Source organism: Plutella xylostella, chromosome 16 (genome assembly GCF_932276165.1).
Source record: "Plutella xylostella chromosome 16, ilPluXylo3.1, whole genome shotgun sequence".
Classification (NCBI taxonomy): domain Eukaryota; kingdom Metazoa; phylum Arthropoda; class Insecta; order Lepidoptera; family Plutellidae; genus Plutella; species Plutella xylostella.
In genome coordinates this window covers 5,317,376-5,334,314 of record NC_063996.1, presented here as the reverse complement: position 1 = coordinate 5,334,314, position 16,939 = coordinate 5,317,376, and the positions used below count along the sequence as shown (strand labels likewise).

The following is a 16,939-nucleotide window of genomic DNA, read 5'->3' as shown; positions in this document are numbered from 1 at the left end:
ATTATATACTTAAGTACCTACTGGTTATTTTTTAAGAAATTATTATTTCTTGTAATGCATAATACCAATTTTAACCAAGTCAGAACGATTTAACTTAATTTTTACTTAGTTGCTTTTTGTTTTAGTATGATTTTGCGAAAATTACGTGACTACAAAAGCATTATTCCCAATTAAAATTGGAGTTCCGGAACAAAGAAAACCCAGACAGCTAAAATGGATTGAACTATGAGTTATTAATTTCCGGTACCAGTAGTGTACTACTGTAGTATACTTTATATACAGGTTTTCCGATATATAAGTAAGTACATTCTAAATACGCTCGCTTACATAAGCAGGAAGCTGTACTGCACGTGTTCGGGCAGCTCCTCAATCTGGGGGGTCCTGAAGTGCGCCTTCTCCTCGACGGTGTAGGTCATGACGTGGCTCACCGTGGCCACCCCAGGGGCCTCGTGCTCCACCAGCATCCTCGATGACACCGTCTCCTCGATCTCTTCAGCCACCAGCTCAGGCTCAGGGAGCTCTATTTCCTCTATGACTATAGCGGCCGCGGTGAACGGCTCGAACTCCGGACAGTAACCAGGGTAGTATTCTGGGGCTGGCGTGTACATCATTGGTGGTTCATAGAAAGCGGGTTTAGGTGTCACCGGTGGGCCACGGTATTGCTGGGGCTGCTCGAAGTGGGGCTGGGGGTGCGCGGGGTGAGGCTGGGGGTGCACGGGGTGGGGCTGGGGGTGCGCGGGGTGGGGCGCGGCGTGGTGGTGCGGGGCAGGGTGTTGGTGCGCGGGGGGAGGCGGGATCTGCGTCTCGACTCGGCGGGGCTGCACGCGCGCCGGCCGGTGCACCTGCTCCGGAAGCAGCTCCATGATCGGCACGAAGCCCTGCGCGTGCTCGTGATGCGGCTGCACCGAGTACCCGTAGTAAGCACCCTTATCGCTCACGTTGGTGGGAGCCTTGCACTCTCCCTCCAAAGGCACGAAAGCCACTTCCACAGTGGTGTTCTTGGGCTCACAAGCGTCTTTCAGGATATCAGTCAGCTCCTGGGTCTTCTCGTTGGTGGCGTAGGCGAGCTCGGTCAGCACGTCCGGGTCGGGGTTGAATTCGATCCCGAACTTGTCGGCGATCTGCTGGGCGGTCATCATCTTCTCGATGGCGATGTTCTGGTACTCGTTGCTGGACTTGATGTGGTTCAGCAGCCGCATGATGAGCTTGGTGCTGTCCATGGGCGACTCGGTCGATCGCTTGTCTCTGATCTCGTTGGTGTCAACGTGTCCTTCCAGTGGCTTATGCTCGGGGTCGGGGTTCAGTTCGTGGTCGTGCTCGTACTTCAGGCAAGTCATAGCGAACCGCATCAAGTTGGCCATCTCAGACTGGATCTCGTTTCCGATCTTGTGAGCCAGCTCCTTGATTTCTTTGATTTGTTCCTCGGGTGTTTTGTCGGAGTCGTTGATCTGGCTCATCATGGCCACGGAGGAGGTGGGGTAGAAGGGGCTGGAGCCGAAGAATTTGGAGAAGAACTCGGCCTGCGCGGCTTGCGCGTGCGCATCGTGGGCGTGTGCATCGTGGGCGTGGTGCGCGTGTGCGTCGTGCTCGGCGTGGGTCTCAGTGTGCGCATGCGCGGCGAGATCGGCCGCTTCACCCGCAGCCACCTTCACCGCAGGCTCTGCTTTCGCTGGTGCTACATCTTCGCATAAAATAAAGGAGCCCTGCAATATAAATAAATAAGCATTAAAATATTTGTTGAACCATAAAGTTTTCTATGAGTAAACATTTAACCAGGTAAGTATTTAATAAAAAAATATCAGTTAATTATTATTAACCTGGATTAATAATCCAATGCAAAGGTAAAGAAGTGCCATGGCGACTAGCTATCACCTGTTTTTGGAACGTTTTATATAATACTTTATCAAAAATATTATGAAACCTCTCTAGCAATTATGCCATGATGCATTTTATTGTTGATAGTACACGCTTTACAAAATATTGCACTTTGAGGGTTTTTATCAGAAGTAAATATTGTGTAGTTGTGTACAACGTCTGCTATTGCCCGACATTTAATATAATTGGGAAATTATGGCAATATATGTCACTCATTGGAAATAGTAAAATGAATAAATAAGATGAAAGCAAATAAGTTTAGTTCCGTTCTGACTTTCTGAACATGATATCTCATTGTAGCTATTACCGAGGAAGTCACCACGAGGCTGAATGAACCACCAACGTATGATGTTCCTAGGCATAGACTAAAAGTATGGACTATATGCTTGTAACAAGTCCTTGCTTGTAACCTCTAGAATAGGCTACATAGTTGTCCGGTTGGCGTATGATATGAAACCAATGATAGGTATACATATTTAGAACTTAAAGTAAGTGTGCCTCTAAAATGTACATAGAAGTTAAACCTCGCGGGGAAACTAGCACATCGACATGAAAGCGTCTTTAATCGTCATTAATGTTTATAATCATATCCATATTGTTGTCCGAGTCAAATAAAGATTTTCTTTCTTTCTAATCTAACCTATGTTAGACCAGAAAGTGGTAAAAAATATTGTGTGATGCCCGAAACCTTAGGTAGGTAAAAATTCTCGAGTCCAACATTGCTCATCCAGCAGAGAAATATAGGTACTTACTATTTACTTACTTACTATTCTATTCTCTGTGGGCGTCTTTATCTGGCTCACTCGAATGTGCTCCTTTGTGCATCACCTGCCTCTAATCTGCCTAATCTGCCTTCGAAACTTGAAACATTTCTTACCTCACTAGACTACGGCCCGCCGTGGCAGAAAGGTAGATTCAAAGATATATCAATTCAAATAAAAAATATAATACAATCGGTAGGTACATTTAAACTTTTGAAACTTATCATCATAACGACCCATCACGTCCCCACTGCTGGGGCACGGGTCTCCTTTCGATGAAGAAAGGGTTTTAGGCCTAGTCCACCACGCTGGCCTAGTGCGGGTTGGTGGACCCCAACACAGGCAAGCTTGTGCTGAGAGATTTTTCGGGTAAGTGGGCAACCCGACTGTCAGATACTGAATTTATTGAAACTGATTCGATGTAAATATTATTACCTCACATCCTGCCGGTTGACTGGCAGAAAATGCTTTTAGCATGTACTTTTATTTATGATATTTGTATAATAAAGAGTTAAATAAATAAAATAAATTACTAATAACCAACTTAGGTGTAAAATTAGAATGACTGCCTTCAGAACAACACAGTTCTTATTATGTATAGGTACATCTAGGTCAGTTACGCAGGTTTCTCCACGTTGTTTCCTTCACTGTAAGAGCGATGGTAACTAATCTTCAAATAACTCATTGGTACTTCACAGCCGGTATTTGAACCATCATTTCTGGCGAAAGAAGAGAGCACTTACCCGAAGGAGCTTCCATAAGGCCCGTAATAGCTGTTAACTTATTACGGCCTATATGTGGTTTGTTTTTATACTTTGTATGCCTTCATTTGTGTGAATTAGATAAATAGGTACAATAGAACAACACGGACTCGGGTGTACCCTCCATACTCAATGGATAAATATGATCAGTTCGGGTGCAATCCTGCAAGTTGATTTTAAAGCAATTTATGTAGTAGGTATCAAGGTGATTAATCGAAAGTGTTCAAGGTTTTATCAAAATCGGATCAACCATTCTTAACTGGACTGGATGATGTTAAATGGTTAATGCATTCCTTTCTGAATTAATTACAAATACTTGTGTATATACCTATAACTTCAAAAATAAATTTCATAACGCAGTATCCTTGCACTGACGCACTTTTAGTTACCTATTTACAATGACCTAGACCTAGCCTATAGAACCTATACACTAGGCCATTGTAATACTCGTATATAGAATATCATTGATTACTTAACAAATGTCTATTTCAAGACACGCAAAGACGTAGGAGTTCCTATTCAATTCATATTTCTGCATACTCAATAAATAAACAAAACCATATTGTATTTGTAACATTTTATTTTACTGGGCAATTACCCTTTATAAATTATAATAAATTAAAACTTATGCTATTGTGACTATAATGAGAATATGCTATATATGAGAGCCTTGCAACTACTCCTAGGGTTGAAAAGGTATTTTTTACCCGTTCATGACATAAATATGCATTTGTTTAAGCATAGTAGGACGGATAGTACTCGGGCTGCGGGTATGTAGCTGGTGAGTACGGGGCTGAGTACGATGACGTCGGCGGGAAGTAGGACGGGGCCGCCGCGGCTGAGTACGACGGCGGCGGCGCAGGGTATGAAGACGAGGGCGATGAGTACGATGTCGAGGGAGGTGTGTAGGATGATGAAGAAGGTGAGTACGATGACGCTGGCGGTGAGTACGATGACGCTGGTGGTGAGTACGATGACGCTGGTGTTGAGTACGATGACGTAGGTGGCGAGTACGATGCCGAACTAGCTGAGCACGGGGACGATGGTGCTGAGTACGATGAAGAAGGTGTGAACGAAGACGAAGACGTTGAGTACGTTGACGTAGAAGGAGAGTACGACGACGTAGGTGGTGAGTACGATGACGCAGGCGGGGTGTATGAGGACGCTACTGAATTAGGAGTATAGGAAGTCGATGGAGACGAAGTGTGAGGCGCTGGAGAGTTGGTCGGCGGGTGAGGGAAGGTGGGCGCGGCCGGGGCAGGGGACGCGGGTTCAGGGGCAGGGTACTGGTAGTTTTCATACCGCGGCGGCGGCGACGGCTGCGGCGCGGGCGGGTATGGCGCGGGATAACCTTGGCTTGGGTAAGGCTTGGACGGAGGGTACTCGGGGGGGCCTTGACAAGGGCACGGCTGGTTGTAGTACGAGTCGTAGGAGGGAGGAGGGTACGAGCGAGGGTACTGGCTGGACGGCGCCGAGTACCCATACTCTGCTGGAGCTACCCCGCTCTCTAGAGGCTGCGGGTAGTGGCTGGGCGGGGCGCTGGGCGCGGGTGGAGCGGGCATGTAGTAAGGTGCTGGAGGACTGTAAGGAGCTGGGGCGTATGCCGCGGGGTCGTACGACGCCGCTGGCGCACTTGAGTAGTCACTGGGCGGGCTGGAGTACGAGGCTGATGAACCCAACGCTTTCGACTTGAAACTCGAAAGGAAAGCTGGAAATAACAAAAGAGAATGTTAAAATCGGAACGTAACCTCTGCAGTTGGTTTGAAAGACAATTAAATATTGATGCGGACGGTCTTCCGTTGTTTATTGTATTGTATGGTAATGAGTATAATATAGACTTACGTGACGAATACAGGGCGCTGATCATTTGGTTCATTCGCTCGTTGAGCGAGGCCAGCTGAAAGTAAAAGTAGGGGGCGAATTAAATGTCATGATGCTGTTTATTTTACCTAATTCCAGATTAATTTAATTTTTAATTACCTGTGATTGTTGCTGAACACTGGGACAAGTTGCAGCAACATAACTAAGGGCTAAAGATAGCGCGCCAAGTCGCACTAAAATCATCTTTGCCTATTAGTTAGTTCTATCTATGTATTTTTAAATGAACAAAACTTAAACGTCGCCCCTAACGTCTTCACAGTCTTATTATTAAGGTACATGAGATGCCGTACCGTATAAATAGCCTTATTAACTATAACTTATTACTTCAGAGTGTTATAGAGATTACTGATTAAATACTTATCTTGTAAATATGTGATCGATAAGGGTTTTAATGATCTTTGTCCTAATGATAAGGGTTATACTCACTACATTGCATATAAATAATTTCTTAATAAAATCACGAGATCAGATTAAATTATTTCATAATAGGAAAACTGCCTACCACAAAAAATTTAATAGAACTTTTCGAGTATCATAATCATAATTTGACTAGGATTCGCAATAAAATATTCTTGATTATTATGTTTTTGCTATGGGCAAGACCGGAAAAATAAACTACACTTTTAACAAAAGTATCGTAGGTATTTAGGTACCTATGTGCTGTGCTATGACCCAGTTATAATATTCTAGTCTGTGGCTATGACAAAAAAGGCAAAGTAATAATAATACCTATAGGGCCAATACAAAAATAAATTAATTATTAGCCAATAATCGTTCACTGCATGAGAAGACATCTTATTATTTAGGAGCACCATAATACATAGTAGCCTTCTTTCGCCTACCCTCTTTATCATATTGCTAGACGAAGTTTTGCGCAAAGCAACAGAGAGTCAGAAGGGTATCAAGTGGGGAAGTGATCAGTTGAATGATCTTGACTATGCTGATGATATTTGCTTATTAGCAACAACTCTGCAAGATCTCACATGCACCGCTAATGCAGTTCAGGATGAAGCGCAAAAAACAGGCTTAAGAGTAAATGCGCAAAAAACTGTAGCGATGAGGGTGGTGACCCCGAACCGTGAACGTATTAAAATCGGGGATAAACAGGTGGTAGATGTGCCCCATTTCTGCTATCTGGGAAGTGTTCTCACACCTACTGGCGGAACAGATGACGATGTGGATGGCAGGATTAAAAAGGCAAAAGGCGCATTTGCCCAGCTGACACCGATATGGCGGTCGAACATCATATCACGAGACCTCAAGCTCCGTATATTTGTCAGCAATGTCAAATCGGTCCTGCTGTATGGTTGCGAGACGTGGAAAGTGACCAAATCAATCTCCACTAAGTTACAAGTTTGCGTCAATAAACATCTGCGGCAAATTCTGCGAGTGTTCTGGCCTGACACAATATCCAATGAAGACCTCTGGAAGGAAACGCGACAGGAACCCATAAATAAAGAGATCCTCAGAAGAAAGTGGAGTTGGATTGGACACTGCCTCAGAAGACCAGAGGTGAATATCGCCAAAATGGCGTTAGATTGGAATCCGCCGCAGGGCAGACGGCGCAAAGGGCGACCTGCAATAACTTGGAGGCGATCCATTCTCAGCGACCTCAATGCCGTCGGAATCTCCTGGGACGAAGCCAAAGAAAGAGCCCAGGACAGGAACGTCTGGAGAAGAACTGTGGAGGCCCTATGCTCCTCGTGGAGTTAGAGGACTTAATGATAATACATAGTACCCCGATTTGTACATCCAAACACAAGCCATTTATATTAGTTTGTGACATGCTTTTAGTGCGTAGTTTTTATAAGGAAATGCTATGGCGGTAAGTCATAATATATGTCAAGGGTTTTTATGAGAATTCTCAAAAAGCAACATTTAGTTACAATTATACACGGTGAAATTTAGGCAAGTACTTATAGAAAATTGGTCACACTCATGAATAATGTAAACAACATTTCCGACGGGTCCTATTGTAAATACAGACATACATAATGTATTAACGTCCCGATTGTTATTCGCCTTGATATCGAGCAGTCGCCCGAAGAGTTCGATCGTTAACCTCCTTAAATTATTTTAAAAAAGGTCAAGAGTTAAAAAAATCACAAACCAAAAAAAACACATCTATTATAGCTCATTTTATTTTTGTTCCATAACACTTTTTTAACGCGCAATCGCTGTTTATATGTATTCTTATACCTACTACTTACTGATTAACTTAAGTTTGCAAATTTTTACACATAAATGCTAATCAAAGGTAGCAACCTAAATTAGGTATTCAAAGTTGCGGTGTCACGTGATATGAGTCACTTCGTTGAAATTTCAGAAACGTGATGAAAGAAGCCAATTTTTCAGTATTTTCATCCCTTTTAACTTTCTATCGGTTACAGTACCTATAATATTGGAATCAAAGGTGGTCATTATCCGATCCTCCTACATGAAGATAGCAGAGTCGGACCGGAAGTAGCACTATTTTATATTGTAAAGACAGTGTGGAGTTGATTAAAGTATTCTAAAGTCTGTTTTTATTTCAGATACTAAATTCAATCAGATTCTGAACGGTTCATCAACAGTCGATTTTTCCGCGATTTCTATTGGCAACAAGGATGTTCGTCCAAACACCTGCCCTCGCCGTGAAGATAAGCTGTACTGTCCCGGCTGCAGGCTAACTAAGTCTAATAAACTCATCCATATAATAGGACCAAAAATATATAACGTAATCCCTGAGAACATTAAAAACGAAACAAATGAGGCCACCTTTACAAAAAAACTTAAAAATATGTTGCTTAATTCGGCATGCTATACTATAAATGAGTTCTTTGACCTTACCTCGCCACCCCATGCACTATTGGTACCTACTACCAACAGTAACTCTCATAACGATGAAAAACAGTGTGTATAGAGCTTTCAAATAAGATACTATCATACTAAAACACAATGCAAATATGCAAATAATGCTGAAATGTTGTTACTTAATAGTAATACCTAAAAACTATTGATGTACTATCTAATAACTAAATTATTTATATGTATAAAGAAATACCTAACTATCAGTGCTTCTACTTTATGAATAAAATTATATAACTACCTACTTTAGCTAGTCTATGTTATCCTAACTAATATTATAAATGCGAAAGTAACTGTGTCTGTCTGTCTGTCTGTCTGTCTGTCTGTCTGTCTGTCTGTCTGTCTGTTACTCTTTCACGCCAAAACTACTGAACGGATTTAAATGAAATTTGGTATACATACGGTCTAGACCCTGGGAAAGAACATAGGCTACTTTTTATCCCGGAATTCCCACGGGAAAACTTTTTAAGGCGAAGCGAAGCGCTGTCTGTCTGTTACTCTTTCATGCCAAAACTACTGAACGGATTTGAATGAAATTTGGTATACATACGGTCTAGACCCTGGGAAAGAACATAGGCTACTTTTTATGCCGGAATTCCCACGGGAAAACTTTTTAAGGCGAAGCGAAGCGCTGTTTGTCTGTTACTCTTTCACGCCAAAACTACTGAACGGATTAGAATGAAATTTGGTATACATATGTTTTAGACCCTGAGAAAGAAGATAGGCTACTTTTTATCCCGGAATTCCCACGGGAAAACGTTTTAAGGCGAAGCGAAGCTCGCGGGAACAGCTAGTATTGTATAAGTAACTTAATTATACCTAGTGCATAATTACCAATTACCTATGTAAATGACTTGTAATATTATTTAAGTTATTACCAATAAATGATTGAATTGAATTGAATTGAATTGGACAATCGACTGTTGATGAACCGTTCAGAATCTGTCAATTTAGTATCTGAAATTAAAAAACAGACCATAGTATATTATATTATGTAGGTATGTGCAGTTGTGCACTGTCCGACGAGCTACGAATGCCGCAAATATTGCCTTTGACCGGCGGCCCCCAAATGGAAGGCGCTCCCGTGGACGCCCTGTCCTAACGTGGCGCTGAAGCGTAGAAAGCGAGTTGAGGGTCGTTGGACTTAGCTGAAGCGAGGCCATAAATACAGCCAGACGTTAGTGGAGACCTTCGGGGTGCAACAACAATAACATGTGCACTGCACACGGTTATTCCGGACGTCAGATTGAACCCCCACACCACACTGTGTATATAGCGAGAACACATAAGCGAAGGTGATCGAAGGTACTGAACGCTAGGGGAGCTGGAATCAAATTGGTATGTTGTAGGAAATAATTTATATCCGGCATTATAATAAAATATAACTCCTAGAAAATCTATACCTCATCCAAATGGCGTGTTTTGAAACTATACAAGGCCAGAACGCAGAGGTTGGGACTGCTCACGTATATTTTCAAAATAAAATGGTGCTATGATTTACTTGAAAGTATACAAGGCCATTACGCACTAATCGCGTATATTTTCAAGTAAGTTGGGCCAAAATTATGGCTTGAAAATATACTGCAGCAGTTACCACTGCGTACTAATCGTGTATATTTTCAAGTGCCAAGCGGCCATGCGAGTACTTGAAACTATACGTGATTAGTTACCAGGTAGCCCTTTTGAATTGTTGCTCTCTCTTTCTTTCATGCGAAATAGTAATAAGTCTATTGCTTTCTAAACATTGCACCATCATTCCGCACTTGGCATTCTTTTCGTAACGTGTTTTTTGTTTACATCGTACAGTTAAAAAGTAAAGTGATTTAAATTAAACTGTAGAATTGTTGTAAATAGTAAAAATTATCTCAGAAAAGGGTGTAGAACAATTCATAAAAGAAAATTAGGGTCAATTCCAAACTTGATGTTAAATATGTCTGTAATAGGTCTATAGGGTAATACCTAACACACTCAGCAAAAAGTCAACACCAAATGACCCCAATTCTTTAAAACATTTAATTTAGAATTTGATAAAAATTTACGTTTTTATTTTGGTTATAATAATATTTTTATGAGCTAACAGCTCAACAATGTACTTTAATATTGCCGACGTCGTCATTAAGCTAGTCTTTTCCGTTCAGGAGCTATCGTCACTGGAACTTTTTCATTGATCGTGAGTGTAGTAGGTATTACTCTTGATTCATATAAATAATAAGATATTAGTATTCTTACTTGCAAGTATGATTGACATAACAATTTATCAAGCAAATTAGAGCTTGTTCATCTTTATTTATTAACATTCTATAGGTATGACAGGCAGAAGAAGTAAATTTTAGTCATGTACATTTACCGAAATAGTTAAGTAAATCAGAATCAGCATGTAGGTATAAATTATATGCGACAAGTACGCCAATCAAGCAATGTGCGTAATAGCAATGTATATTTTCAAGAACGATTCAGTAAATCCCAACTTGAAAGTATACGCGATTAGTACGCACAAATCGTGTATATTTTCAAGTAAAATATTATTTTTTGTCACTTGAAACTATACAGTGCTAGTACACTATGGGTGCGTTCTGGCCTTGTATAGTTTCAAATAGGGCGTGCAAAACCGGTTAACCGGTTAACCGGAAAACCGGTTAACCGGACAATATATCACGGTTTTTCATAACCGGTTTTGAGAGTTCAAAACCGGAAACCGAAAACCGGGTTTTCACCGATTTTGATCGTATTTTTATATACTTTTTTACATACATTAGAAGTTGAACCCATAAACTCTAAAAATAATAGAATTTATATATCGGTTGGCACACTGATGGACACTAGATTAATGGTGAAACTCATAAAAAGGCACTAAAATATTGTATGGAAATTGAGTGACGATTTTGTGGTGCACATGCCGGCACTCTGCCTAGGCGCAGTAAAGCAAACACGACGTCAGTCAGTGACCGATGTGTGCGTTTTTGCTGTATGAAAACTTATTGCTGGGTGAAAAAAAGGTACTCTGGGTGCACATAATTATAACGTTGAAATCTGGCCCAATAAAGCACAACAATGTGGTCTTCATACAAACTCTAGGTAAAACAGGACTGCATTGACCGTTGTTGAAAATATAATTAGGCCAAGTACGGGGACTGCATTCGACGTTATGGACTTTTTTCATGAAGTGTTGAGGACGTCAAATCAAATGCAGTCGTGTCCATCAATGAGTTAGGCTTTCTTTCGTTGCGTTGATATGAAAAAATCTGTAATACATCAAAAAAACATTCATCATCTTACTGCTACTATAGAGTGGTCGTAAGAATCACACGATAAATGTTTTTTTTTTCAAAATCTGCCTGTATGTTTAAAATATACAATTATTTATGATAACAGAACGATATAAAAACACCATTAAGGTGCCACACACTCTTTTTAGATGTGATAACAGTAAGTACTATGATAATTCTTATTTAACTTTTTTTCCTGTTCACTAAATTATTAATTTGTCATATGGTTGATTAAAAATAGGTAAGTGTATCATAAAAAATGTTTTATTCGTATGTTTTGTGGATATCTCTATCTAAGAATATGGGTTCCTTGTTTAATTAGTACTGTATGACAAAAAATATTTAAGTAATATCAAAACCGGTGAAAAACCGGTTACCCGGTTTTGAGGCTGAAAACCGAAAATTCAAAACCGGTTTTGCACGCCCTAGTTTCAAAACACGCCATCCAAATTTCCATGATAAAAATAAGAAAATGTGAAATGAAAGTCGATTTACATGTATCGATGATATTTTAATGCTTAGTTTCTTGGTTGGGTAGACTCACTCTAACTTAACCGTTATTACATTTCATATCTGTAGGGGTATATCCCCGTAGGAGTACCGAATTTTCATTAGTTTTTCTATATCTCTTACGGTTCTCGAACAAACAAATAAATAATGACAAGTGCTTTGATTCTTGATATTTTCGAATGCTTACTTTCTTTATTGTTTGCATCATAAAAGTTTTATTCTGGTCGTTTCAACTAAATTATAAGAACAACCATATAAAAAGTACTACGGCCTTACGAGACTTTGAGCTGATGAAATTAAAAACCATACCTATTTCAAATTAAATTTCGTATATTTGTACAACATATAATTAATAAATAACTCCTAACAATATTCTTTACTCTGTAAGTATAACATACATTTATTTACATTTTAGTAATATACCATCATGTCCAAATTTCATTTCCAAAACAAAATAAATTTAATTAGGGTCAAATTTACGAAAATATTAATTTCAAAAAGTATTACTATCTACCGGGACATTTGTGAATATGTCGGTTGCACTTATGAAATAGGATTCCTTAGTGGGACTAGTAGTATTTGCAGGAGCAGGGCGGCGGCGGGGCGGCGCAGCGGGGCGGGGGCGGCAGCGGCTTGGCCTCCAGCGAGCAGGGCACGGGCGGCGTCACCAGGAACGCGTTCATGGGCACCGCGGGGGGCGCGGCGCACGGGGCGGGCGGCGGCGCGTACTGCGGGGGCGGGTACTGCGGGGGCGGCAAGTACTGGGGCGGCGGCAGGTACTGGGGCGGTGGAGGCGGCGGCAGCAGCAGCGGCGCGGGCGGCGGGGGCGGCAGGTACACCGGGGGCGGTGGAGGAGGAGCTGGCAGGTACAGGGGCGCTGGCGGCGCGGGCGCGGGCAGGTAGAGCGGCGCCGGCGGCGGGGGCGGAGGCGGCGGCAGGCTGTAGCAGGGCGGCGGCGGCGGGGGCAGGCTATAGCAGGGCGGGGGCGGGGGCGCGAAGTACATGGGCGGCGGGGGCGGCAGGTACAGCGGCGGCAGGGCGGGCGGCAGGTAGGCGGGCGGCGGCGGCGGGGCGGGCGCCGCGGGTTGCAGCAGGATCGTCGGCGGCGGAGGAGGCAACGCTAGCTCTTTATCTAAAATGCACATTGAAATCATTAGCATGAAGATTGTTTACAGAAAGTATGGTTACTGACAATTCATTTTACTCAAATTTTACACTCACCTAGTAACAATTTCTTCTCGCATAGCCCCAACCTGTAAACGAATACAATATTTCAGTAACGAAATTAAGTTCATTCAAAATTCACTCATTTGATGCGGTACTTACGAAGCTAACGCTGACTTTTTACACTCCTTTAATTCCTTGAGAGCTTCCAACTGCAAACGGAAAAGACAATTTTAATTTCAACCCTCCTGTTCATATTATAGGTGTACCTCCAATTATTATTGTTTATTGTTCATTTATTTATAATATTTCAATGTAAGGACCAAGTAAGGACCTACCAGACAGAGTCCCTTGCCGTCACAGCAGGCCATGACAGTGGATGAGAGCAACAGGACCCCGAGGGAGGACCAAATGAAGAGATGTCCCCCCATCTTGTACTTCTACTTGCACTAACACTGAAACTGATTGTGTGTTGATTTTTTACTCTCTATGATATTTAAAGAGATGTCTTCGATATTTCTCTTGGAGTTTCGAAACATGATAACGAGAATCCGTGTACTAACTTTGTAAGACCGTGTGTTCGGTCTCTATGATAAGATCGATTGAACGTGTCGATAGTAGGGTTTTTATGTTTAATTGTTTTGGCTAGAGTCTATGATAGTGAAAGTCCTGGCGCCAGTGCCTCTGGCATTTCAAGTCTGGAGAGACATTCGGTCTAGATGGCGACAGAGCTTGATTAAGCTAAGCTAAAACACATACATTGTTGACTTCGGCAAGCATATCACCTATTTGTTGTTGGTAGGTAATTTATTCCTATTTATTTTAAATCCCGACAACATCATAGGATCTATGCCTATAGTTGCAAATAAGTTTTATATATTTTAGTCATACCACTGGCATATAAGCTCTAGCTTAGTAGCTCTAGTAGTACCCTTAATTCAGATTGTAATAATACATACATAATCGCCTGTCTGGTAAAGTGGTAGATATTTTTATGTTCCTATCTCTCAGATCCCGAGGGTATGAATCTAATCAATTTGCTTCCTCCACAGCCTCCATTATGTACGGTCGATGTACAATCAAACTATAAACTTTTTATGATCATCAGTTATTTACTTACTTTTACATACATTTTAAAATAAAATACCGATTGATTATGGATTTATAACGGATTTGTCCTTTAATAAATATAACAGATCGATTAAATATGATCTTAAAAAATTAGTTAGGATCCACTTCCGTTTTCACGACTTTATAGTTAGACTGTAAAAGGCTGCATATCGCTGATCAACTCTGTTTTAGAGATGGAACCGACAGTGTCCATGAAGACATAGCACATTTAGGCACTGGGGTATCACTACAGCGTGTTGCAAAAAGGGTACATACTAATCCGAAAGGGGGTGATTCAGGGTGTCGTTCTGAACAACTTTTGCCCACTTTTGCTACAACCATCGAAAAACGGATCTCGATAATTGATGTCATCATGGTCATCATCCATCAGTCCTGCATATCCTGCCTCTACGGGCTTCCTGTCTATCATCATAGATGCAATACTATCTGAATTATACCTGTGTTAGCAAGATAGATTAGGTAGAGTGTTAGGTTTACATTATCTATCTGTCTATCTAGATCTCCATGATGTTTAGTTTCAAAACCAGGGAGATGACTAGTATTTTACCTATCTTATTAGTGGATACCTAACTTCCTGTGAAATGAATATAAAAAGAAATAATAACTACTGGATGTCTTTATCAATAAATATCATAAATAATACCTAAGTATACGCAATAATATTGTACACTGTATTGGGACTGCCTCAGCGTCGTTTTGTATGGCGAGATAACAAACCAAACGTGATGCAAAAATAATTTAAGAACCAACCCACCAAAAACAGTTTATGATAAGGTAGTAGGCACCTCTCTACCAGACTTTATATAGGTACCGGTTACTTCATCGTGGATAGTTGAAATTTGACAATCTGTTACACACGAAATTTCATATTTTTTCACGAAATTTAGTAGGTATTTACTATTATTTTAAAGTTACTTAGTCTGTACTATCTTGTACTGCACATCTAGAGGCAGGTACAGTACAAGGCAGTACAGACTAAGTATTTTTTCTTGAATCGCTCCATCGTGTTATTGAACTGCAGTTTTCTTGATATTTTTCAGTTATCTAAACAAAAGTCTATAGTTGATACTTTATTTTGACCTTACGTACAGACGATTTTGGTGGTATTGGTACCCACCGTGTCATGATGTTACATGATCCCATCCATGTACATGTACATTGTACAGTAGATACTCACTGAAATTTTAATAGTGGCAGAGCGATCCTCGCGGTTAAATCAGCATTTCATCCAAGAACAAGCTGTTTTGTTAGGATTTTTGATTGCACTGTCGACTGCATCACCAACCTAATGTAGATTTAATCATATACTTACGTAAGTTTTAGCATGAAGAAGTTACATAACACATTAGTTTATGTTTTTACACTGAATGCTAATTCAGCAGATGAACATTGTACAATAGGTAGTAGTGGTCTGGGCCTTAGACGGTGCCTCAACTTGAAACATTGGCGTGGCGGGGGTGCTGGCAGGCTGTGTTTTTTCCTGATCCTTCATGAGCGTTCATCATCATCATTGCTATAAGATGGTAATAAAGGTTCGTATATGTGTATGTACCTGAATAGATTTATAGTAAGTGTGTGCCTATTATATGGAGATCAATATTAATTTACGCTGTTTTTATAAGTACTTATAGCAAGATGGCACGGTTTTGTTTTGTTACATTCGGAAAATGAATCATAGAAATCATAATAACTATGACATTATGCCTAGTTGGTATTATTTAACATGAAATCCCATTGAGTATGAACCCGAGTTGTTCTATGTGAAATTGATTCTGTTTTAATTGTTTTGTATTCAATATTTATTTGTCAACAAATCAATTGTTTTGTAACGTTGTCAATCGGTGATGATAACAAAATAATGAAGGTGTTATCTGTTACACAAGCAAGTCAATATAAAGCCTGCAAAACCAAACAGCTGGTTTAAAAACTTATATAATACTGAAGGATAATGGCAGTGTGTACTAAACTGCCTCAAATTATACTATTTAACGTTTTCTGTACGTTTTTACTTGTAAGTATGCTTTATAATAATATACTTACATAAAAGTGAAACTTTTGTTGTAAAAAGCTCTATTAGTAGTTCCACGAGTATGACTCCAAGCTACTACGGATTTACCTTCATTTTTTTCAAGTGCTCCTCTTAAAATTTTCAGATCCAGCCCTCATCTGGCATAAAGTTAGATCTGATTGGCGAAGTCTACAAGAGCCATGGCTGCCCAGTCCTTGCCAACTACCTCCAGCCCGTCAAATTGTATCCAGCAATGAAGACTGTGTCACATTTTCCAGCTCCGAGGTTAAGAGAAAAGAGGGACGTTTCAAGAAGACTCACTAAAAGAGCTCTTCCCTTGATACCGCCTCGAGTTCCATTGATACCCCCTTTATTACCCCTTTTGCTAAGACCTCCCACACTTTTACCCAGACCTCTACCTTTTTTGCCTCCTCCACTTCCACTCCCAATTTTACCCAGACCTCTTCCACTTTTACCCAGACCTTTCCCACTTTTACCCCGACCCTTCCCACTATTGCCCCGGCCGCTGCCAATTTTGCCTCCTCCGATTATACCACCAATATTACCTTTCATTCCTCATCATGCTTTGCTACCTCCTGTACTCCCACCTGTTATACCTAGGAGCCCGTTATTACCCAGACTTTCAAAGCCTCTCCTCAAAACCCCAAACCTACTAGAAAGAATACCAACGCCACCCAGTTTATCGTTATTAGGGAGAAAGACGCCATTAGAAAA

At 40.9% G+C, this 16,939-nt stretch overlaps 3 protein-coding genes across 3 annotated transcripts; all 3 read right to left on the bottom strand.

The window, feature by feature from the left end:
* Positions 1-306: 306 nt before the first annotated feature.
* Positions 307-1,901, bottom strand: LOC125489724. The gene is made up of 2 exons (XM_048626558.1): positions 1,818-1,901; positions 307-1,703 (listed from the first exon to the last, which is right to left on the bottom strand). Exons 1-2 carry the CDS (start codon positions 1,854-1,856, stop codon positions 324-326), a joined length of 1,419 nt encoding a protein of 472 aa, XP_048482515.1. The 5' UTR covers positions 1,857-1,901; the 3' UTR covers positions 307-323.
* Positions 1,902-4,420: 2,519 nt separating this feature from the next.
* LOC119693885 (extensin) lies at positions 4,421-5,665 on the bottom strand. Its single transcript, XM_048626557.1, has 4 exons — positions 5,378-5,665; positions 5,240-5,294; positions 4,700-5,105; positions 4,421-4,565 (listed from the first exon to the last, which is right to left on the bottom strand). Exons 1-4 carry the CDS (start codon positions 5,459-5,461, stop codon positions 4,421-4,423), a joined length of 690 nt encoding a protein of 229 aa, XP_048482514.1. The 5' UTR covers positions 5,462-5,665.
* A 6,513-nt stretch (positions 5,666-12,178) lies between these two features.
* Positions 12,179-13,633, bottom strand: LOC119693886 (leucine-rich repeat extensin-like protein 3). The gene is made up of 4 exons (XM_048626534.1): positions 13,404-13,633; positions 13,228-13,277; positions 13,123-13,154; positions 12,179-13,051 (listed from the first exon to the last, which is right to left on the bottom strand). Exons 1-4 carry the CDS (start codon positions 13,494-13,496, stop codon positions 12,471-12,473), a joined length of 756 nt encoding a protein of 251 aa, XP_048482491.1. The 5' UTR covers positions 13,497-13,633; the 3' UTR covers positions 12,179-12,470.
* Between the last annotated feature and the right edge of the window lie 3,306 nt (positions 13,634-16,939).